The sequence below is a fragment of the Dermacentor albipictus genome, chromosome 5 (assembly GCF_038994185.2).
Source record: "Dermacentor albipictus isolate Rhodes 1998 colony chromosome 5, USDA_Dalb.pri_finalv2, whole genome shotgun sequence".
Classification (NCBI taxonomy): Eukaryota; Metazoa; Arthropoda; class Arachnida; order Ixodida; family Ixodidae; genus Dermacentor; species Dermacentor albipictus.
Genome location: NC_091825.1, coordinates 47,591,498 through 47,616,297, shown reverse-complemented (window position 1 = coordinate 47,616,297; position 24,800 = coordinate 47,591,498). Strand labels below are relative to the sequence as shown.

At 46.3% G+C, this 24,800-nt stretch overlaps 1 protein-coding gene across 4 annotated transcripts in view; it reads right to left on the bottom strand.

The window, feature by feature from the left end:
• PolZ1 (DNA polymerase zeta catalytic subunit) overlaps window positions 1-24,800 on the bottom strand; it is a 169,754-nt gene that overhangs the window by 47,380 nt on the left and 97,574 nt on the right. For all 4 annotated transcript variants that reach the window (XM_065428509.2, XM_070538369.1, XM_065428506.1 and 1 more), the window contains 3 exons: window positions 23,979-24,120; window positions 9,432-9,676; window positions 3,738-3,789 (listed from right to left, as the gene is read on the bottom strand). In XM_065428509.2, coding sequence (XP_065284581.1) covers window positions 3,738-3,789; window positions 9,432-9,676; window positions 23,979-24,120 — 439 coding nt within the window. The remainder of the gene's footprint in view (window positions 1-3,737; window positions 3,790-9,431; window positions 9,677-23,978; window positions 24,121-24,800) is intronic.

Below are 24,800 nucleotides of genomic sequence, written 5' to 3'. Positions count from 1 at the left end.
TTCTAGCGAGGATACAGCTCACTTTCATTAAATCAACTCTGCCTGGACCAACAAAATTGGCTTAGTTATCCAGCATGTTAAATTAAACAAGAGGCAGAAGAAACAAAACAAGAAAAAAAACAGCACCGATTCATTTGGCGGTATCTGCCCTAATTTTAACACATCCTCGAATTTAATGTGCACTCACTTCACATGAGTCCAAAGTAGAAAATACATTAAAATGACGTTAGAGTTCCTGAACAAGGTAGAAACCGAACACGCACCCGACATTTCTTTAGCAAGAGAAACGCAGTATGGCCTCCAATTTCAAAAAAAGAATTATATAATAAATAGAAAAAAAACCGTCAACTTTACCTCCTGGGAATGGAAATTTATTTGCTTAGCGTTTATAGTCGCCACTCTCAGACAGCAATTTACGAATGTCTATGAAGAACCACAACATGTCGTCCTCCATAAGGTTCCATTATATTACATTCCATTACATAACAAGAATGTTGCAAGTCATCAATAACTTGGGTACCTAGGAATCAAGATGTACAGTATGGTCCACTCTTATCAAAGGGAACACCAAAATAGTATGTCAGCATTGATTACAGTTCAGTTTAATATGAAGGAAAATATTTTCTTTATAAATAGCATGTCTTTTGAATGAAATTGAGTGCTTTTTGGTCTCTGAAGCTGAAGTAGTAGTAAAGGTATTCTGTACTATTTGAATAATTGGCATAGCCAGGGGGGCAGTTTGGAGTGTCAAAACCGCCCACCCACCCCACTTACCCACTGAAATTTTCTGACCCCAACCCCCTTTCCACACAGAGGTGAAAGCATGAGGTGGTGGGCTCGGATAGAGTGACATGGATGAAAGGGAAAGCTTGAATGTGAAAGCGAGGGCTAGTGGTGGTTCGAAGAGGGAGGGGGGAGTTGTCAAAAGGGCGATGAGCACTCTACGGTGATGACCAGCCAAGTTCGAATTATCCAGTGGCGGCTAATTTTAGGATCGAAAGAACAAAAGGCCGGTCCCATAGATATGTATGAGCCCCGGCTGGGACCTTCAAATCGAATTAACGAATTAACAAAAAAAATGAAATTAACTAATTAAATTAAGGAAAGCGTACTGCACTGCACAAATTTTTCAGCAGACACTAGCCATCGTAGCTTCCCCCAACACAACCCTGGTGAAGAAATTGACTTGCATCTACAAGACACACAGAGGATAGCCATATTAAGTTGTTAGCATCCCACAAGCATGTGTGGGAAAAATGACATGGTGATCTGCAGAGGTTTAGGAGACAGCATAGCTTTAAGAGCTTCAAACCACACTGAGCCTCAAAATTTGCTGTACAGTAAAAGCTAATTAATTCACAACTCATTATTTCGAAATTTCAGATAATTAGAAGTAGCAGCCGTGGTCCGTCCAACAATGTGTTGAAAGCAATATGCAACACATCCCGCTAATTCACACTGAAACCTGCACCGCCACCGATAATTCAAACACTGCGCCATCGTGGACGGGCAGAGTGCTAGTGCACGGGAGCCCGCTGGCGACGCTGGCGTCGTCGCGCGGACCACACAGCTTTGCTTTTTCCATCAGCGGCAAGAACGATAACACCGTCGCTGCATGGCATGTTCTTTGTGTACGAGCGAAAGCGTGCAAGGGTGAGTCGGCGAATGCGGCTGAATCTCGCCTTGCGCGAGTGAGGAAGGAGGGGCTAAGTGCACCCTTTTCTGTCGTACACGAGGCACAGGGGTGAGGCAAGGGAGAGAGGGGGTTCTTCGGGGGCTGCTGCTCATGGCGCGGCCATGCGGGCGCCGTATCTTGAAAGAAATCTGCGATGTGGCCAAAGTGCGCACCCGTGTGGGCCTCATCTTCAAAGCGATCTGCAATGCTTGCAGAGTGCGCATAGTGCCGGTAGCTTCGTATGCGATGTGCTTTCTATGTTTCGTTCGCGTTGAAGCGACAGCTGTACGCTCAATTCGCTCATTGCTACTGCCGCGTTTCGTCACTCCAGCATATCTCAGCGAGTTTCCGCAGTCATCAAGCGAGATGTGTTCATACCTGTGCACGTGTGACACCGTGCTTGTTAATTTAGTTAGTAAGCAAATAAACAGCCAATAAAACTACTATCCTTACTTCGTACAGATATCTACTAATTTGCTATCGCAATCGATGCTTCGCTTTTCTGGCGAAACCGTGACTTTTTTTTTTTCTCCGCACCAGTTGTGGGATTCTCATCCGTGCTCTTGGGACAGAGGAACGACAACACAGTAGTGCAAACAATCACAAGGGCATTTATTGCACTTTTCATAGATCAGTTCCTGCTAGCCGAGTTGCTATCCCCAAAACATGCTGGTGGGCGCGCGACAAATCTAGGAAGTCCGACTCACCGCGACCGAATAGCGCGCGAATATGTTCGCCCCATGCTAGATCCCAACGCCTGGTCATTAGCGCGTACGGTCACGTGAATGGTGGCGCATCCGAAGGAGGCCAAGCGAGACGGTCTCGCAGAAGCATGGATCGGCGCACGCGCGGGACGTCCGCAGAGCTCGCTGACCCGCAACCCAAGAGCCAGAGCGTTCTCCTTTTTGCGCCCAAGTAACCCCGCCAGTAGGCGGCATTAGCAGTGCAACACTCGCGCCATCTCTCGTACTGTGCTTCAACCACACCGACCGCCGCGGGCCCCAGGCCACGCGGCGAAGCCGGATCACAGGAGACGGGAGCTATGCAGGGAAAACAACATATCAGGGGACGCGTAAGAGTTGCGCATCCCCACACAGTCAGCACGACGAACGCGTGGATAGAGCAAGAGCCATCTCGATGTCGGGCATGTCGGACCACATTGACCACGTCTGGTTACGTTGGCTGCACCAGTGCTTTGAAGTATAGATGCTGTTTAAGCCAACATGATGTAGCGTGTGTGCGCGCATGCTCACCCCACGTCGGACTATATAGGCGCTTTAACTGAGCAATTTTTTTCTCTGACTTTCATTAGTTTGAATTTTGTACAATTCGAATTTTCATAGCATCCCCGCGGAATTCAAATTAAAGAGTTTTTACTGTATAGTGGCAGTTGTACAATAATGTGTATGATTGTGGATGGCAAATGAGTTCTCCAAATACTTACAAAATGGGGGGCAAGCTTTATGAAAGGTAAATGTTGCCATCCACCTAATCAAGAAGTATAACAAGAGCCAAAGAGCTTGATTCATTGTTAGTTGCAACGATATGAAGCAAACACACAGAAAGCACCTGGGACATTAACTGTTATGTTTATTTCAAATGTAGAAATAGTAAGGAAAGGAAAATTAAGCTGGACGAGAAGATTACTTGCAACAGGTGCCAGCCAAACCCTGACCCACCTGACTGTAGCACAAAGCTACAAAAGAAATGCAGACAGGTTTCTCAGAAAGAAAGCTTCACAGTAGAAGAAAACTTAGTCCTGCTACAGAAAGACAACCTGCGACCAATGCCTTTCCAGAGCAGTTGCTCTGCCATCTGATCCAACCAGGAGGCCAGCAGACCACAAGCCAAGGACAAATTAACAGACAACTCAAAGCACAAGGACACTGGATTTGGCAAATCAGTGCCCTGATTTGCCAAGCTCAGACAAATCCCATGAATGACAGGTGTATCCACCAGCAAAAACATGCCAGTAAAAAAAAAATGAAACTTTGTCAGCTCAGGGCAAATTTGGAGAATACAGTCACATCAGCAAGAATGTGTCAACATTTGCAGCACTCACCTTGACAAGCTGCATGGGCACCTCCAGCGAAGAGCAACCGAAGGGAGCTGAACTGAAATTGGGAATGAACACCAAGTTAACTCAATCTAGCACAGCCATCAACTAAAGTGACGATAACTTTCACGCCCATAGCTGCAGCCAAACACTGATCTAAAACATTTCAATCATATTTAACCTTTAATTACCTGAATTTCTTTTGCCTGAACAAAAACATTCCTCAACTGCAAGGTGCCTCTATCAGAACATTAAAATTATTTTCAGACTATAAGCTAGTACAGGAGTGCAATAAAATAGGCACTGTTTGGTGCATGTTTTGAAGGGAATCGAACAGCGCAAAAGACTGGACGCATTATGTAGACAACAGGCACAGGCTTGTCGCCTACATTGCACGTCTTATCTTCTAACTACAGGGTGACAGAGTTGAACTTCGATATAACAAAGTTGTACTTTCTGGGGCTTGAGGTGTGCCCTAGCATCACTGCACGGGCATTCACCTGTTCTGTCATCCCTATGCCTCCCCCTTTCTACTCTCGATGGTTTGCAGTGGTGGCGCTCTGGTTAACGGCAGCGGTTACACCAGGGAGATCTTTCCTGGACAGCACTGGGTACGCACGTTTGCCACTAGTCCACCGGTCCCCTTTGTTAGGGTCTCGGACATGAGCTCACCTACGGTGCCTTTGCACGTAAGGCGAGGACGCACCTCGCATACTGTATTTACTCGCATAATGATCACACCTTTTTTGTCAGAAAAATTGATGCTAATTCAGGGGTGCGATCATTACGCAAGTTAAATTTCCCGCGAAAAAAAAACCTTTTTTTTTTTTCGTCCCACATTTGCTGCGGGATGCGGGTGCGGGACACCAAAACAAAAATGGCAGCCGGTGGAGCAAGCCGAACGCGCCAAACACGATTTCTTTTTTCTTCTCGTGAGTACATTGTGTGCACTGAAACAGTTTCTTCCATATCAGTGATGAATAATATCATTAATATCGGCAAGTTTGCGGCAATAATGTAGCCATGCCCACTTTGAGGGGACAGAAACAGATGGGCGCGCTTCGCTGCCAGTGACATAGAAATGCATGGCCGGCATGCTGCGGAAACTGCGGCATCTGTCTTCACTACTATCCTAATACGGCACGTTTCCGCTAAGGGTGGGCGAATATCTTAGCTGTGTTACAAGCGTCGGCGTATGAATAGGGTACACCTTTAATGTATCAAAGTAAACGTGGCTATTATCGTTGCCGCGCGCGATTTGTTGCATGCTCACGAGTGCAGATGAAAAGAATCGAAATGTGCCTTTTTTGTTTTTGTAGACATCAACTATTATAAGGCCTACCCATAATAAAGGCAAGTTTAGTTGTACCTCTTTTTGTCGTGGAAGTGCAGAAAGTGATGAAAGTAATGAAATGAGGCATCTACTTAAGAATGTTTGGTGCGTGCAGGCCGCTTGGCTTGTCTTGAAGAGTCGTTCGCGTAGCATTTGACAGATGGTAAGCACAATCATCATTAGCTAGACTTGACACATGACATATCGCTGCGGCAAGTTCGGAGTGCGATCATTACACAGGAAATTTTTTAAAAATCGAATTTTGACGACAAAACTTAGGGGTGCGATCATTACGCGAGTGCAATCATTGTGCGAGTAAATACAGTAGATCCTTTTCCAGACAATGAGCCGAAGCACCGTGCCTATTGCTCGCGCGTGTTCCTGTTACGCCGAGCGGCACTTATCGGAGGAGGCCCAAGCCGACCGTGAATGTGCCCAAGCTCTTGCAAGTGAGCCCATTGGTTGGCATGCATCACAATTCCTGGAGCGTATCTCGGCCGTGGCTGCACATGGCTGAGCGCATACACAGACACATAGGGTGCATAGGGTAATCCACTGCGTGTGGAAAGAGCGGGCGTGCCAAGACGGCATGGCATCATGTAAGCTGTCTTCCCACGCGTTTAATATTGCAGGTTGCGTAATGTCGAGTTTCGGTGACTCATTGGACCGAAAGGCAGACGAAGCATTCGTTCCCCACTGCCAACACTTTTCATGATAGCGTAATCCTAGTGCGGGCGACGCTACCAGCCACAGAGGCGTAGTGCATGCGAAAGCATGACTGGCTTCGCATAATTCGTACCTCCGATGTGAAGATATCGTCGATGTGCCATGAAACCGTATCATTCATCGCCGACTCCCAAATTCAACAAAATAAATTGTTTTCTCATTCAAGCTTTCTTTTTTCGATTTCACGATAATTCGGAAAATTCTGCAGCCCCTTTGCATGCAAGAAAAATCGATTGGCAACTGTACTTACCGTATTTACTTGATTCTAACGCACCCTCGATTGTAACGCATGCCCATTTTCCGTGACCAAAAAATTTTTTAAATGAGAACCTCGATTGTAATGCGCACCCATTTTCCATGACCAACAACAACAAAAAAAAGAGTATAATACCATGCACCTCGTGCTTTCACATAGAAATACTATTTTCTCTTATTTGGAAAAAAATAGATTTACTCCCAATACAGTCGCCGACCGATTTTACGGACTACAAAAATTCGGACATGCCCGATTATTCGGTCATCTTCACGGCACCGCCATTTTCCCCATAGACCATAATGTATAACAAGTGCTGAAAGTTCGGACACCTTGCAACCTCTCGTCTGATTTTTCAGACACTCCTTGAGCCAACTCGGTCGAGAGCACCATGCACATACTCTGACCGGTGCATGGTTTGACTTGCTGAACGCCATTTTTGTTTTGAACGGAGCTTCCTTACTGCCCCACGAAGTGGCGCTACTGGAAATCCCCGCTCATCATCATCGTTTCTGCCTGGTTCGATAGAGTGGCTCTGCAGCAGTTCCGGTTTCAGCTTAGTAAGCCATGCCAAGACAATCCAGCAGCCGATTTGTTTCTTCGCGCACGACGCTGTGAGCAGGCCACGTTTTTTCGTTTGTGTGACTGGTGTCGGCACGGTGGTGTTTGCTTTGTGTGCTGTGTCGAGGTTTCGGTGATCCAATGCGGCATACGGAAACATCGCGTCAATCTCTAATGGCGCCGACAGTGCCCGCGCAGACTGCGCTGGGGAATGCCGGCAAGCGGGTGTCGGGAGGCCTAAGATTTATCGCCTTCCGATGTGCTCCCTACTGACGCGGAAAATATTCTGCCGAGACCTGCGTAGTGGTTGCATTGCGACTCTGGACACCGTCTCATTTGACGGTTTCACAGGTGCTGACACTGCTGTACTGACGTGCGCAGCACTCAACGACAGCGAGATCATTCGTCAGGTTTCTGCTGCACCGCCGGACGATGACTCTTGAGTCAGAAGATGACGCACCATGTGCTAGGCTGCCGTCGCATGCGGAGCGTGTACAAGCAGTGACTGTGCTTTCAGCCGCCTACAGTGACCGTATGACCCTCTCCGAGATTCAGGCTTATCTGATTGCGCGTAAACGAAACAGTGTGCAACGGCGCATTCACAATTGTCTTCAAGCCTACTGCCGAGCCTGAATAAGTGCGTGGAAATAAAGGATTTCATTTTTTTTTTCTTATTCTGTTTTTTCAGACACCTGTTTATTCGGACATTTCCGCAGTCCCCATGAGGTCCGAATAAACGGTCGGCGACTGCACACTAAATTTGCGATGAATAAAAACACAAATGGAAGCGGTGTACCCTGCCGCCAAGATTTTCACTGCGCCGGTACGAGTTGCATAGGGCAATAGATGTCACTCGTCGTCGCAATCAGACAACTCCTTATCGCTATGAACAGACCAAAGCATTTCATCCTCAGTGCCGTCCATGGCATTCGAAATCACGCGCCTTTTAAAGGCCTTGTTGACCACAGCAAACAGTATCGTGCACCATGTATCTTTCATCCATCCAGTAAATTCCTGCAGCGAGGCACGCTTCATTTTATTGGCGGACGTGAATTCGTGGCAGCCACTGACAAGTCATTCGATGTAGAGCACCCGAATTCCATCTTTCACTGGCTTGTTCAAACAAACATGGAGTGGCTGGAGCTGCGATGTCATGCCGCCAGGTATCACGACAAGGTCGGTGTTGCATGCAGCCAGCTTGTCCTTGATGCGCTGGTCAAGGTGGCACCTGAACGCGTCGAGCACAAGCACCACTTGCAGACCCAATTTGCCGCCGGGTCTCTTCCGTCAAACGTCCAGTCAGCGACTATGTCTGTGGTCATCCAACCTTTTTCATTTGCACGCACAAATTACACCACTCAGAAACATGATTCCTTTCGGGAGCATCTTTTGTCTGAAGATAAGATGTGGGGGCAGTTTGTGCCCATCCGCAGTGCAACAAAGCATTGCGGTGACTCCAGTTTTCTCGTGGCCGGAAGATAAAACGCGCACTTGCTTTGCCCCCTTCTTTTCTACAGTTGTGGTGGCAAGCATGTCAAAGAAGACCGGCGTCTGATCGGCACTTATAATCTGTCTGAAGCGTTAGCTGTTTCTATGGCGCAACTTCAAAACGTACCGCTGAAAACTGCAATTTCTCGTCATATTTTTCGGGCAATTTTTGGCATATCCCTGTCCACTTTCGAAGAGAAAAGTCTTTTTTCATAAAATATGATAGCCAACACCTGCTCGCTTTGAAGTCACTCCACATTAGCCCTTTCTGCAGGGCTAACTGCATTGAACGCACTTTGAGCAGATCGGACATCACAGGCTGCTGTGCCACTCGCTGCTCTTGCATGTATTCCGCGAGCAGCTCTTCTATATCGGCGAAGTGGCCCTGCTTTGGTCCACTGAAACCTTTCTTTGTTGCTTTACTGGCGAAAATATTCTCCTTCTGTTTGCGCCAGTCCCGCATGCAAGTTTCGGGAACTCTGAACGCCCGTGATGCGGCCCGATTTCCGTTTGTCTCCGCACACATGATAACTTCCCTTTTAAATGCGGCACATGGTGGACTCAACGTGTCTTCGCAGTCGGTGCTTCCATGCTGATTGAATAAACACAGGAAATGGGAAGACAGGCGGTAGACTAGGTTACACCAGTACCTGGTTACACGTACAACATGGAGATATGCACATGGAGTTATGTAATACCCTGAAAAGGGTGCTTAAGGGACAATAAATGATGATGATGAGGAAGCTACAGCAGCTAGGCTAGAAGCGTATGCGAGGCAGCCATTTTTCGAATGCCGATGGCAATATGGTAACAGGAATTTAGGGTCGTACTCGATTATAATATGCTTGCAATTTCTGGACACGTTTTATCAGAAAAAAGCTATGCGTTAGATTCGAGTAAATACGGTATTTTTATAAAAGGTCAAATTGCAATACAAAGCAATTTCAATATAATGAAACAAATTACCAATTTTACCTACTTTGTTATATTGAGATTTAAGTGCATTAGCAGCAGAAGCAGCTTCCACATCTGGCTTTGAGCCACACATCAGGTTACTCTAGAAACAAGGCAATGTGAGTGACGAGTTGTATCAACAAGCAGTTACAACAAGCCATCGCCAATGCAACAAGGTGGTTTTAACACCTATTGTGTGCACAGTAGCACTTTTCAGTAATTTGTTTGCCGTGTGCTCATGTTTGTGTCAGTGTGCATGTGTTAGTATGTGTGGGTAACGAATATGCATCAGTGTGTACACGTTTGCATTTGCATGTCGGTGTGTGTGACACCATGATTCCCACCAGCCAGGCAGAGGCAACTGCGACAGCACCCAAATACCCACCTGCCGAGGCTTTCGACGCGTCCCAGGCAGGTGGAGTAGCAGTAGTTGTGGGCAATGATGACCGACGGGTAGAGGGACTGGAAGTCCAGCACCACGACAGGGTCCGTGTAGAGCTGTGCCCGGGGCTCCAGCACCAGGGGGATGAACTCGGGCGCCCGCTGCCGGGCACGCTGGGCCGTAGATGCGCTCAGTGCCACCATTCGGTGGCTGCGTGCCAGCCGTAGGAGCATAGACTCCACCCGGAACTGAAACATTGCACCCACCAGCTCTGTCAGCATCACAGCAAGGCCAACGTGAAACGGAACACATAATCACATGATGCTGACAGAAAATGAGGGCTGAGATAGTATAGCATAAATTCAGTAACTGTTCCATTTAAGGGGGGACGCGGCTTTTGCATCGCGAAAAATTGCCAAAAAATCGACTTTTTGAAAATCAAATTTTTGGTTTCTGTAACCTGCAGCCATAAATGCAGCCATAATGAAGTACAGAGCGCTATGGGGATACAATAGGTACGAGGTGCTTTGAGGTATGTGGAAAGGTGTAATGGTTCCAGGACTTACTTTTGGAAATGCGGTTGTTTGCTTAAGGGGGGAGGCGGCTTTCGCATCGCGAAAAAGTGCCAAAAGATCGATTTCTTGAAAATGACATTTTCAGTTTCTATAACCCTTTTTCTATCTGATACCCAAATATCATCACTGTAAACCACTTAGAAGTGCTCTAAAAAATTCGTTTCATCAGCCAAGGTGGCGAAAAATCTTGCGGAAATCAAGAAAGAACAGCGTTTTTCAGGCCGCAATATCTCTGGAAAGGCGCGACCGAGAGCTGCCATCTTCATCACGTTGGAAAGCGTGTTTCTCCGTCTTCAAATCTGCTGCTTCAGCGATCTCCTCCATACAGAAACAAACGCACAAGAAGCAAATGATTGAAGGTCCTGCCGGAGTCTGCAATTGGCCACGCCCACCACGTGACTCCAGCGCGGTTCGTCATTGGTCCGGCGCTCGCGTCGTCTGCTCAGCTCTTTGCACCTCCGAGTCTGGATGTCTCCACTCGCTGTAATCTCGACGTGTCAAAACGGGTGGTACGCAGACATCGCAGTAGCATGGACGATCCCTATGCTTGTGGACATTTCAGACTCGTGGCTAAGCATTCCAAGCATTGGCAACACGGATTTCGCGACCAAGATTCACACGCGGAATCCTCGGACATGCGGCTAAGCCTTTTGGCACTCGGTGTTTTGGAATTCGTGACGAAGCACATAGCGCACACAATCCTCGGACACGCGGCTAAGCATTTCGCGCACAGGGAGTCTCCGACTCGGTGATCATGCACATCGCGCACGGACTTATCGGACCCTCACTTAAGCATTTTGTGCATTGGTGCCTCCGACAGCGCGAATAAGTGCATCGAGTGTCAACTCCTCGAGCCCGCGGTTAGGAATTTCGCGCTTCGGCACCTCAGACTGCGCGAATAAGCGCGTTAAGGGTCAACTCTTTGAGCCCGTGACTAGGCATTTCACACGTCGGCACCCCAGACTGCGTGACTAAGTACTTCGCGCGTCGGCACCTCGAACTGCGCGACTAAGCACATTGCACGTCGGCTCCTTGTATCTGCGACTAGGCATTTCGCGCCTCGTCATCTCGGACCAGCAACCAAGCATATTGTCATCTCGGACCCGCAACCAAGCAATATCTGTCATACCATCCCTTCATAAAGAGAACCTCATCACGAGCTCTGTCCACTAGGCCCCTTGGGCTGGCACAGACACCTAGCAGCACCTAGCAGCTGCATATCTATCACTGGCTCTCTGATCCTAAGTTCTACAGCTGTTCTCAAGTAAAGATGACTTGGGAGGCTTCTGACACTCAGAGCCTTCATTCAGCAACATGGTCAATTCTACCAAAAAAAAAAGCCTCATTAATTGTACTGGAGATTGTTATCAATTGGGCAGCCTGCGGGTACAGGCTGCTTGAATGTACACAGGAACTATATTCATGCCCACACAGAGTTCTGCACCTCACTTGGTTTGAAACTTAGGCACCATGCTCTTTGTAGAGCAGCATCAGCAAAGCATGCCCTATAGAAAGAAAAGGGGAGGGGGGGGTGGAGCACACCAGACCAGAGGCCACATGTACAAGAAGCCCCACATCACAAAACACCCCAAAGACTTCAAATTCGGTGCCTTTTAGAGAACTGAAGAGAAGGTGAAACTTTGAGGGCCGTTTTCTCAAAACTGTTTTTCTGCCTTTCTGTTCAGTTTCTGGAGCTGATTTCTTTGTTACCGTTTAACATATACTGACTCAGTTTTTTTTTTTTGTCACGTTCCTTGGGCTGCATTGCAGGTTGTGACATTCTCGCTTTCTTATCTTGACCCTTTGTAGGTTTACGATATGGCTATTTGTCTACCCTGAAAGTGTGCTCGATGTGAAGATAACAAAATATGGCATTCCAAAAAAATTTTTTTGCAAAAAAAAGAAATGCAAGAATGTCACGACCTTCAACACGCATTTAGGTATACAGTCAATACTTAACAAGCCTTCTACCACATTTTTTAAGTTCCCCAGGCTCTCCAGAAAGTAAGAGGAAGAAAAATTCTGCTCAATAAAATTGAATAAAATGTTCTCAAGATATCGCTCTGAAACTTTTATGGGAGCATCAGGGAGACATTCTAAACATTTGTACCAATTTTCATCAAAATCCATGAAGAAATATAGAAATTGATTTTCAAAGCCACGTCCCCCCCGTAATTGAAATCTGCAAAATACTAAATGGATCTTGAAACACAATTAATTAGGGTTGTGCGAATATTTAATACAGTTAAACGTTGATATAATGAAGTCGGTAAAATCGTAAATTTGCTTCGTTATATCAATATTTCGTATTGAAATTCAACCTTTTATGCAAATAAGTATATAGTCACCGATCGGTTTTTCTTACATGGAAAGGGGCCACAGAATTTCCTAATTATTGGCCAACCGAAAAAGGCAAATTTGGATGAGAAAACAATTCATTATGATAAATTTGACAGGTGGCGACCAATGATACTGTTTCATGCCGTGTATGTCGATATCTTCACACTGGAGGTACAAATTAAGCGAAGTTGGCCACGCTTTCGCATTCACTCCGCCCCCACGACTGATAGCGTCGCCCGCACTTGGACCAGACATGTACCCCCTCACTCCCTCAAAATTAATTGGCATACCCACCCCCCTCCATCCCGCCCACGCCACCACTCCTCAACCATATTCCTAAAGCGCCGCCAAATCAATCTTGAGACTTGACAGCTATTCGGCCGTGAACACTGGACTGCTGTTACAGTATTACGGCCGAGGCGTCGAAGCAATCGCTAATCGGGTCGAGGGAAAGACCACTGATGAGGCCGTGAAACAGCTTAATATTCTCCCAGCTGAAAGATGGCAGAATATTTTCGCCTTTCTCATTATTTAGATTTTTGTTTCGAACTCTCATGCTGCTGCCGCTGGGAAGGACCCACTGATCTGTTTCCAACAATCTACGTTTCACAGCCATCGCCGAAAAATTCAAAATTTCAATCATACCTTGCAATAACCATTGAACTTATAAGCAATATGAATGTCACCCATAACCTCATCTGCTTTTTTTTCCTTAATTATACAGCACTTTTCGTGCGAAATTGGTAACAAGAGAAAATAGTCGCAAGAACTTAAAAAATTAGGCGATCTACTAAGGAAGAGAGCTGAGGCAACAGCCAAACAGGAAGGAAAAGCAAAAATTAACAAATTTAACCAATGTTTGTGAAAATGTTTATGCCCGAAAATCCTTTTATTTAAAAATGAAATTGAGAAAATGCCCCAGGAAGTGGAGAATGGTTACCTGTATTTTGCATGACGCTTCTATAGTTATCATTCGAGCCGCCTGACATAGCCCCTTCTCTGTTGTGCTTATGTGGATGTTTTTCTAACCTTCCATGGAGGCGCAGTACGTCTAGAACAGCAGCGTCTTGCGCTTTACGTAGTTGTATGGAACTGGCGGCCACGCTTCTTTACGCAACTTCCCAAATAACAATACGAGTCCGTTTTCGCACCTAACTTGGTAGAGCAGTAAACAAAGGATACAAAAGGACTGTGATTCTTTCATAAATATATCTTTCTCGATAATTAAAACACTACTAAAAATCTTCATTTTACGCTTGCATTTGTTTACTTGTTCTTGGCTGTGTCCTTCCTGCATTTATTTCCTGTGCAAGTCAACTTGATGTGGTTCCTGGTTTGCCAAGTGAAGGACACGTGTATATCACAAGCGTGAGACACAACTTATTTAATTTCTCTTTTGCGAGTTTATAGCCACCTTTATAGCGAACGGTGGGAATTATTAACTTTTGAACTCGTAAAAGTATGCACCCCCACCCCTCATTTGCATAGAAAAGTTACCTCAAGTGTTGCTGTAGAACCTCGCTGATATGTTCCCCTTACGTACGTTTTCCCGGAACCAACGTCCACAATCAAGAACACAAAAAATTACGCAACAGGGTTACACAATTTTTTACCGGTTAATACAATCCTGGAAAACACAATGTTTTGGCACCAATGTTCAGTACATCTCTAAACTGCAATCACATGATATGTTTTCCAGCCTTTAGATCTCATATAAACAAGAAAATGCACGAGGCACATGCAATCAAGAACAGCTCAAAGCTATTTGCTGCGGCAGCTTTACCGCAATACTCGCCCACCGGTCTCACGTAAAAATGCCGGCATGCACTCAGTTTCTCATTTTGGTAGCAGCAGATCTTCTTCGGGGTTGTCACACGCCGCATTCACAGCTATCACCGTCGAACCTATTGCAACAGGCATCTTCGCTTATCTGTTTCACAGCACACGGTGCCATCGGAAGCGTAGCACGCGCCTTTAATAGGCGATAACCGAAATACGCCACCGTCCCCTGCCGCAGACTACGATCGTATACGTTTTTCAGCCACTAGATCCCTTGTGAACACGAAAAGGCGCGAGGCGCATGTGATCAAGTACAGTATATAGCCACCCATGTCACATAAAGATGACCGCACTACAGTTTCTTATTCCGGTGCCAGTGAATCTCCGCCCTGGTCGTCACACGCCGCATTCACAGCTATCACCGGCAAACCTATTGTGATAAGCATTTTCACCTATCTGTTTTAAAGCGCATGGTGCGTAGTGCCATTGGTAGCGTACCGCATGCATTTAGTAGGCGATAATCCAAATGCGCCACCGTCCCCTGCCGCAGACTACGATCGTATACGTTTTTCAGCCACTAGATTCCTTTTGAACCAGAAAAGGTGCGAGGCGCATGTGATCAAGGACAGTATATAGCCACCCATGTCACATAAAGATGACCGCACGCACAGTTTCTTATTCCGGTGCCAGTAAATCTCCGCCCTGGTTGTCACACGCCACATTCACAGCTATCACTGTCAAACCTATTGCAACAGGCATCTTCGCTTATCTGTTTCACAGCACACGATGCCATCAGAAGCGTAGCGCGCGCCTTTAATAGGCGATAACCAAAATACGCCACCGTCCCCTGCTGCAGACTATGATCGTATACATTTTTCAGCCATTGGATCCCTTGTGAACAAGAAAAGGCACGAGGCGCATGTGATCAAGAACAGTATATAGCCACCCATGTCACATAAAGATGACCGCACGCACAGTTTCGTATTCCGGTGCCAGTAAATCTCCGCCCGGGTCATCACACACCGCGTTCACAGCTATCACCATCAAACCTATTGTGATAAGCATTTTCACCTATCTGTTTTAAAGCGCATGGTGTGTATTGCCATTGGTAGCATACCGCATGCTTTTAGCAGGCTACAATCCAAATGCGCCGCCGTTCCATGCTGCAGGTTGCACGATGTGGGCATCTCATTTCGCTTCAGCGGCATCCAGCTTCGCCCACTAGCTCGATTACGGTTTGGTTTCCTGGAGCCCTCTTAAAGCACCCCGCACTAGGAAAACAACAAAACCCATCTTAGGCCACTGGAGCACCACCACCTCGACACGCGTCGGCGTCTTGTGCTGGAACGATGCGTGCAACACTTCGCCTTACGTAGATATCAACAATAGTTGAGTCTGTAAAATTTTTTTAGTTGTTTGGCATCATACGCTTTCCCTGGTTAGTGCGTTTTTCCTCGCAGTTTTTTCTAAAAAGTATGAACAAGGTTCTACTGTAAAGCATCATTGAATATGCTTGCCGCATGCCAATGGTGAAAAGACGACGCGCACTACTCTGGCGCCCTCTCGTAGCCATCATCGCCGCAGAGCAGTTCCACGCTTTTCTTCTCACACTTTCGCCATACCCACCTTCTCTACTTTCCACCTCATGCTTTCCCTGTAGCCTACTCCTCCACTTTTCTCTTCGCACTCTCCTCGATTTTCATCCTCCACTGCGCTCTGCATTCACTCTTTCACCCTTGCTCTGCTCATTCGCTCGATTAAGCAGATGTCGACGACGAGACAGACGACAACAGACGACGACAACAGACAGCAGTGAGACACCAGACGACGACAACAAAGGAACGGGTACTTAAGAGCTGCGCTCTAAAGAATACAAGATGTGCATCTATGAATGGTATTGGGAACAAGCCGCTGTATCGTACATGTGTCATTATAGAAAGCAGCCGTGAACAACTTTGTTGCCACACTGTGCATTCGCTTTTCTCTGGGAAGCGGTTTGTCGGCTTTCAGAGTGTCGCGCAGCTGCTGCGAATAGATACACGTCAATCCGGCACCAAACTTTAACTTCAGTCAGCGACGCCCAATGACACCGATTAAGCTTAATGGCCAAGGCAATATGGCCGTGACAAAAATTCGCCACAAGCCGTCACGGAATGCTTGCGGCTGTATGTTTATGCATTTGGCTCATCATGTGATTGGTCCTCCCAAGGTCACGCGTGCAGATTAGACTGATGGCTGTTGAAGCGGTATAAAGTTTGTCGTCATGTATCCCACATGATCCGCATGGATATCGGCAGCTAATCGACTCAATCGGCTTAATTAAACACGCAGAGCTTTTGTTGCCGTTCCCTCTGTCCACATCGCGTTATTATTTGAATCGGTCCTGTAGATCCGGACGGACCTTGCACTGGCAGAGGCATACCCGGCCAACGCAGCAGCGTTGTGCGAATTGCGATGTTTGAGCACTGTGTTTACGATTCCCGCCTCGAGTTGACGTCGGGGAACACTCGTAACAATGAAGTCCGCAGCGCACTTGGCACTATATTTGGGTGGCAGTACACACGAGGGACTCCGCAGCACACACACAACATGTGGCACTGCATGGGTCCCCACATTGAATATATCGAATATACGATTTGCATACCGAATTATTCGTACCCTCACTATTCGATTTGTTTCGGTAATGTTCAGTATTCGTACACCCTTTTAATGCATCAGCATTCTTAGATGGTGCAGCCTAGTAGGCCACGTCATCGACACAATTATAAAGCTTTCACAGCAGAATCGCAGCTTGAGTGCTTAGAACATGTTTGCAAAACGCAGTTTACATTGCACTCTCGCTCTTCGCGCAACTTAAACACTGAAATTAAGAGGTCACTGCCTGTAGAATTTAAGCGAATTCCTACACGAACGAAGCAAAGTCGTGATCATGCCACGTCAATGCTCACAAAGAGAGCGCCCGCCGATATCCTTAAAACTCATGAGACCATCTACAAAATGCCTAACGGGTGTCTAGGACAGAATGCGTCTACACTGTCTACTAGTCCTGCACATCAAAAAGCAAATGCTGGAACTTTGCAATAGCAGGGATACTCGGCTAAGCTCCAATTGTATACCACCCCAGCTACCAGCGTGGAACAGCCACATGCGATGCGATATACTTTCTTACATACAAGTTTCACTCCCCTGAAAAAGGAAATCCACCAGCTTATTCTACATATAGTGATGAGCATGACAGATTTAGTGAAATGCATCAAGAAAATCAAGCTTGTGCGCCTTATTGCTGTATTTGTCTCTTAAAGAACACGAAGACTAAAGCTGCAGCAATTACGCAGATCAAGAAAAGCTCGCATGATGGCATGCAAAGCACTGATGTAACAGATGCTACAGCTACCATATTTACTCGCCTAATGATCGCATTTTTTTGTAAAAAAAATGTACGCAAATTCAGGGGTGCGATCATTACACGGGTTAAATTTCCCGCGAAAAGAAAAACATTTTTTTTTTTCATCCCACATTTGCTGTCGCTGTAACAGTGTGGGACACCAAAACAAAAATGGCGGCTGGCAGAGCAAGCCGAATGCGCTGAACGCTATTCTTTTCTTCTCGTCAGTACATTACATGCATTGAAACAGCTTCTTCCGTATCAAAAACAAATAATATCATTACTATCAGCAGGTTGCAGTAATAAACGTAGCCATGACCATTTTGGGGGGGACATAAACAGAGATGGGCACGTTTAGCTGCCAGTGACAGAAACCCATGGCAGGCACACTGCAGAAACTGCAGCATTTGTTTTCACTACTATCTTAATATGGCATGCTTCTGCTATGGGTGGGCGAATATCTTAGCTGTGTTAAAAGCGTCGGCATATGAATAGGGTACACTTCTAACGTATCAGTGTAAACGTGGCCACTATCGTTATTGCTCGCGATTTGTTGCATGCCCACGAGTGCTGATGAGAGGAAACAAAAGGTGCCCTTTATGTTGTTGTTGTTGTTGACCAAAACCATTATGAAGCCTACAAATAATAAAACCAAGGCAGGTTTGGTTGTAGCTCTTTTTCTCCATGGAAGTGCGAAAAGTGATGAAAGGAATGAACTGGGGCATCCGCTTAAAAATGTTCGGTGCGTGCAGACCATTTGGTATGTCTTTAAGAGTCGTTCGTGTAGCATTCGACAGCATTTGACAGATGGTAAGCGCGATCATCATTAGCTAGACTTGGCACACGACATATCACTGTGGCAAGTTCGGGGCGCAATCATCACACAGGAAAGGAAAAAAAATACAATTTTGACGACAAAATTCAGGGGTGAGATCATTACACGGGGAAGAAAAGAAATCGCATTTTGACGACAAAATTCAGGGGTGTGATCATTATGCAAGTAAATATAGCAAATGCTGTGTGGAAAGCAGGAAGTACGCAGAAGGAGACGGCATCTTTCACAATGTGACGGCGAACACCATGTGCATCCTTTTCAGACAGCCGTCCTCTGCTAGCTACTTGCGCTGGTCCGAGCAAAAGTCTGCTGACAGCTTCAAGAGTCCACGGACAGTTTGAGACTTCCAGTCCTCGATAAACAAGCATGATTCTGGAAGCTCTCAGACTGGCGGGCGGAACTTCCAAATCCGAGAAAAATCGTATGCGGCACAGCAGTCCCAAGCGATCCGGGACTGTCAGGTACTGATAATCAAGGAGGCCCAGTGTTCAAAACCAACCGCTTGACCAACTATATCTGTCCTGGTCTCTGATGAACCTCTTTCATGACAACTTGGGTCACTGGGTATGTTGCCACTGGGAAAGCGTTGCTTTACAATGAGGATTTTTTCAGATGTTCAGTGGAATCAAACTTGTGTTCATTGGATACCTCAAGGACAGCAACCCGACGCATTAACAGGCTGCGCCACAAATGCACTGGGCATGTGGTGCTCTTCAATTAGCCTCTCAACAATTTAGGTCACCGACTATGTGCCACTGTGTGTGCAGAACGTGAGGGAACATTTCTCAGCATTCACAGCCACCAGTGCACCACAGTTCTTATCTTGAATGCCACACGTGGACTTCTTGGCAGTGCCCCTGGATGGCATGGCATGTCCAGGAAGAAGTGAACGGGCATCCGATTTATATTCTCGGATAAGAGAATATAAATACCTTGGTATATGGATAAACAAAGGCAATAGATATATGGTAACACAGGAAAAAACAATAACAGTGTAGGGGAAGACAAATGCAGCCATAATGAATCACAGAGCACTATGGGGATACAATAGGTACGAGGTCCTCCGAGGTATGTGGAAAGGTGTAATGGTTCCAGGACTTACTTTTGGAAATGCGGTTGTTTGCTTTAAATCAGGGGTACAAGCAGGACTCGATGGGAACCAAAGGTCAGTGGGTCGCCTCGCATTGGGCGCTCACGGGAAGAGTACAAATGAAGCTGTGCAGGGTGATATGGGCTGGACTAGTTTTGAACTGAGGGAAGCTCGCAGTAAAATTGATCATGAAGAATGACTGTGGAATATGGAAGAAAGTAAATGGGCTGGGAGAGTGTTCAGGTATCTGTACAGGAAATGCACTGATTCACAGTGGAGGAAAAGAACTAGGAAGCTTACCAGCAAGAATGCAGCCTGTAGGGTGGGCAACACAGCAACAAAGAACGTCAAGCGGGAAGTCAGAGAGGCTGAAATAATCTCCTGGGCGGCGGCAATGGAAAAAGAACCTGCCATAAGTAAGTACTTAAGAGGAAAAAACGAAATCAGGAAAGAAACAATTTATAACTGAAAGGGTAGCTCATTACTTTTCGAAGCGAGATCGGGAAGCCTTAGAACATGCGTCTATAAAGCACGATAGAAGGAGGAAGAATAAGCATGTGCTTGCTGCGGTAAAGCTAGGCAAATGATGGAGCATGTTTTATTAGAATGTGAAGACGTCTGCCCAGCGGTCGATTTAGGCACCACTGGCCTCCTTGAAGCACTTGGGTTCAGCGAGAGCAGTGGAAAAGTAAACGTGTCCACAATAGAGATTAGTAAGAGGCGATTGGAAGATTGGTGGAAGAAAAGTAGAGAAACGAGAAAAGATGGAGACATACAAAAGCAAAGTTTGCAATAGGGGGTCAGAAAATTTGGTTGTGGGAGTTCATAGTGCTTTTATTTTACTTATTTTTTTTTAACCTAGGTAGCACATTAGGCAGTATAATACAAGAGCTTGGTGGCGCAACCCGCTGCCCCGTTCCAAAGGGGATGCTCAAACAGCCATCCATCCATCCGAAGCGCGAGAGAGGTTGCCCCATGACACATTTCCAACCACTAAACCTTGCCTTCCCTCACCTTCCTGAAGCTTCTTCATGGCAGCTGTAGAGAGCGAACACGACCACTTCTTGCTCTCCTTAGTGTGTTGGTGCCAACGCCGAAGCGTTGAACAGAACACTCAATTGCGTCTGCTTTATATACTTTGTGGGCAATAATCCGCTAGGGATTCTCACCTGCCGCAATGTCCACGATAATCTGGCCACAGCCGGGCGGCCAGCAAGACACGCGACAAATGAGTCAGCAACAGCCTCTCCTCCTCTTCCCTCCAGTTCCTCCCTGCCACTCACTTGTCCATGAGCATGCGCCCTTTTTCTCGCCCTGCCGTGAAAAACGAGCGAGTGAGGTAATGAGCTACAGTGCCGCTGTGTGAAACACTCAGCCACAGGTCCAAAGATTATGCACACAATGTGCATGGTCTCGGTCCAAGGAGTTCGCACACTATGTGCTTGATCGCAGAGTTGCAGACGCCGATGTACAATATGCTTAGCCGCGGGTGCGAGGATTGCGTGTGCAATGTGCTTGGTAGCGAAGTCCACGTCGCCGATGCTTCGAATGCTTACTCGCAGTTCTTAGACGTTCACGAACGAATGGATAGGCCACACTTTTGTGATGTCCACGTGGTGACCGTTTTGACAATCGTCAAGATTACAGTGGTTGAGATGTTGAAAGCTTGCGAGGTGCAAAGAGCCGACGACGCTTCTACGAAGTAAGTGCCGAGCCAATGGCGAAGCGCACTGGAGCCACGTTGCAGGCACGGACAATTGGAGACTTCGAAACGACGTTCAAGAGACACTAAAGCGAAACAATAAATCAGTTTAGACTAATAAAGCATTGTTTGAGAACCCTGCAGGCAATTATTTCAAAATAATAGATTCATTATTAGATGAGAAAGTGAAGGTCGAAGTATAAGTATTTGAATTTCGCGCCGAAACCCTCCCGCCGGGACATCAGTGTGATGTCAGGAATCCCAAAGTATGTTTTCGCATTTGGGCCACATTGGCTGAGTAAAGGTTCCCGAAACTTGCTATGTTTATTATTTGGTTCCTTTAGAACACAATTTAGTCTATCTGTACCGCTGTATAAGTAAGTGGGTCCTAGAAGATGCCATCAAAATCCATGACGTCACAGCGACCAGGTGCGGAAACTTCAAGGAGGCATCACCACCCGTCTTTCGCTCTTGCGCTTTTTCTGGCTTACCATGCGTCTTATTGTGGTAAGTATGCCAGGGTGTCTACCAAGTTGACATTTCCAAATTCCCTGAGATTTCCAGGTTTTCCCTGACTGCCCTTGCAAAATTCCCTGAGTGATGCAGAACTGTTTTATGCCAAGACGAGCTGAAACCATATTGCCCGATGCGGTCACTCTCTAGTAAGCATATCAAAAAACAATTTAAGAAATACGACTTAATACAATTTGAATGTTCTTCAAGAATAGAATAGAAGGGAGGAGTTAGTAAAATGCACAGCAAATAAAATATCTCCGAAAACAATTGCAAATCAAGTCGAACATTCTCAAATACAAATAAAAAAGGAGATGCATACAAAAGCAAATATTTTCGAATACGAGCTACTATTTCTATCAACTGATAGCAAGCTTAGTGGTATGAGGACCGAACTTTGTCACAATTGAGATTCTCTCTCAACAGATCGTAAGTCAACCTCAACAGTCCTGCAATACTCTCAGCCCGCGCACGACGCCTCATTGTTGTGTTTCACTGCTTCAAAGAGTTTATTTCGGTTCAGATGAGGGACACTTGCAACTCAGCATCAGTCAACACTTTGTTTTTTGAGCTCAAGCTCCTTCAAAACGGCGGCAGCACGCTTCCTTTCCCGTTCATTCCTCAATGCGTAGGTCCCTCCTGTTCTTGTACTCCTTCCGTCACTCGTTAGCCCCACGGACCATTTGAAGCATCTTCTTGGTCAGTTGCACAGTCCATGTTCTAGTTTTCTAACTCCTTAGGGGCCGCGAAAACGTCCGAAAAATCGGCCGTTTACTGCCGTTTAATGTCGTTTACTGCCCTTAAGGGCTCAAGCCGACACAGGCACATTCGAAAACGCTCCGAAGGCCTGTCGGTACACGTATTAGGCATATCGGTGCTCGTACTGTGACAGGAAATACGGTGTGCAAGCGTGTATAATCTAGGAATACATACTGTGTCCCTTGGCAATAGCCCCCCCTTCCCACGCTTGTTACGCTTCGCTGCGATACTTTTGCGTATGCTTCACCAAGTAACATTTCAGTACAGAGGCGAAGCTGACTTTCGGGAACCGGCATTATGCAACGCACCGTGCTTTGCAAGCTTCTAAGATAATCGCGAGGACTGCAAAGGCGAAGCCAGTGCCATTGCTGAAAGCAGCGAATTCTTTCAATAAAAAACACGGCACCCAACGGCAAGAAGCTTCACAGCGAACGTCGAAGCAGCTAGGCCTAGCGTTGCCGCAGCGGTGGCTACGGCTGCCAGCGGATCTGCGTGCGAGAGCGCCGGTTTCAGGTGGCGAGGTAATCAAAATGGCAGCAGTGGTGGCTTTGATTAATCCCGTTTCGAACCTGCGGTCACGGCAAAACGTCCAGCAAATCGGACGGCGACGAGTTCTTGCCTCCGAAATTTCAGACGTTCTGATACATAGACTCTATGATGTACGTGGTGGTGCCGCGAAGCCGTCCAAATTATCGGGAATCCGGAAAGTCGGTCGTTGACTGTACACTGGCAACTCCTACAGCCGACGACAGGACATCAAAGACGATTCATTACGATTTCTGTCTTGCTCGATCCAGCATTATCGCGACTTTCGACCCTTTCAATAAAATTACAGCTAATTTTCCCTGATAGAGGCGCAAATTCCCCAAGTTTTCCTTGAGTTTTTCCAGACTACTCAAAATCCCTGAGAATTCCCGGTTTTCCCGGTTGGTAGACACCCTGGTATGCTGTATTTAATGTCGTAGAAAGGTAATTTACTGATGCAGAAGAAATTATTTTTCTTTTTAGTGTCCCTTTCAATCATTGGCTTTTTGTGCACTTGTTTCTGCGTCGAAGAGACGGCTGAAATGGCACCTTCTCCGGAACATAGAAAAATTCACTTTCTAAGAAGACCAAGATGATGGCGCACAATTGCGCAGTTCCAGAGATATTGCAGCTTGAAAAACGGCATTTTGTCATGACTTCTGCGAAAATTTCAGCCACATTGGCTGATACAACAAACTTTTTTAGAGCTCTTCTATTTGGTTTTTCAGTCAAGATATTTCTAAATCAGATAGAGAAAGAGTTACAGAAACTGAAAATGTGATTGTAAAAAAATTAATTTTTTGGGCCATTTTTCACAAAGCAAAAGCTGTATCCACCCCCTTAAACATCTGAAACAATATGTGAAGCGAACAACACGATTACTATATGTTGCATTTCTCACATTAGGAAACACGAAACAATATTACGGGAACACTTCCAGAAGCAGTGCCACATGCACATTGGTTTGGTAGCTTTGCCGTCATAGCTAAAAAATGTTGTCCACCAGCAAAACCTGCCGTTCTAAGGATGTCCGCCAGCGGTGCCCACCTGCGATCCTCGGCTGAGCACCTCAAGGAACTGGATGCCAAAGATGCGGGCCATCTGGCTCGTCTTGCCAAACACATTCAGCTCATCGAGGAGCTCAAGGTTGCCACGGGCACGCAGGGCATAGTGCTCCACAGTCCGCCACCTGCGACCATCCCGGAGCGGTGCGAGTATCAGAGCAAGTAGCAGACGTGCCCACAAAAGCACTCGTCACCGACAAGACTCGTGCAAGCTTATACATTTTAGCATATCTATGCAATTTTAGCAGAATGTAGATCTCATTCTTCACATGAAGATGCAAATGGCACCAATTGCTGCCATTTGTCGAATTGTGAATTCCCAATTTTGCCGATTTCCTTACATCGAGGTTCAACTGTATTACTCGTCATTGCCATGGTGGCTGAGCCATCATGTTTAGAGCTCCCATAAACAATATAGAGTTACCTCAGTATTTTTGTTGGAAACTCTATGGCTGCCTGCTTCCATGCTGCTGAAGAGGTATACTAGCAAGACGAGTAGGCAAAACACCCCAGTAAATCAGTATCACAAAAAAGCAGTTCTGAAAAATTTATACAATTAAAGACCCTTGAGCCACTCACAGGCTTTTAGATACCCCTTTTAAAACAGATCTATCCCAACAAGAACATGTAGAAAAAAAACTGCAATTCAGCAATTCTACACGCTCTAAACGCACTTATACTGCAACAGCATTTGCTCATCTAACCATGTCCAATGACCACAATTGTGTGCAAAACTCCTGCAATCCCGTGCAATGTCGCTTAACTGCGTATGACAACAGCGGCGGCAGTGGTGGCAGCCATATCA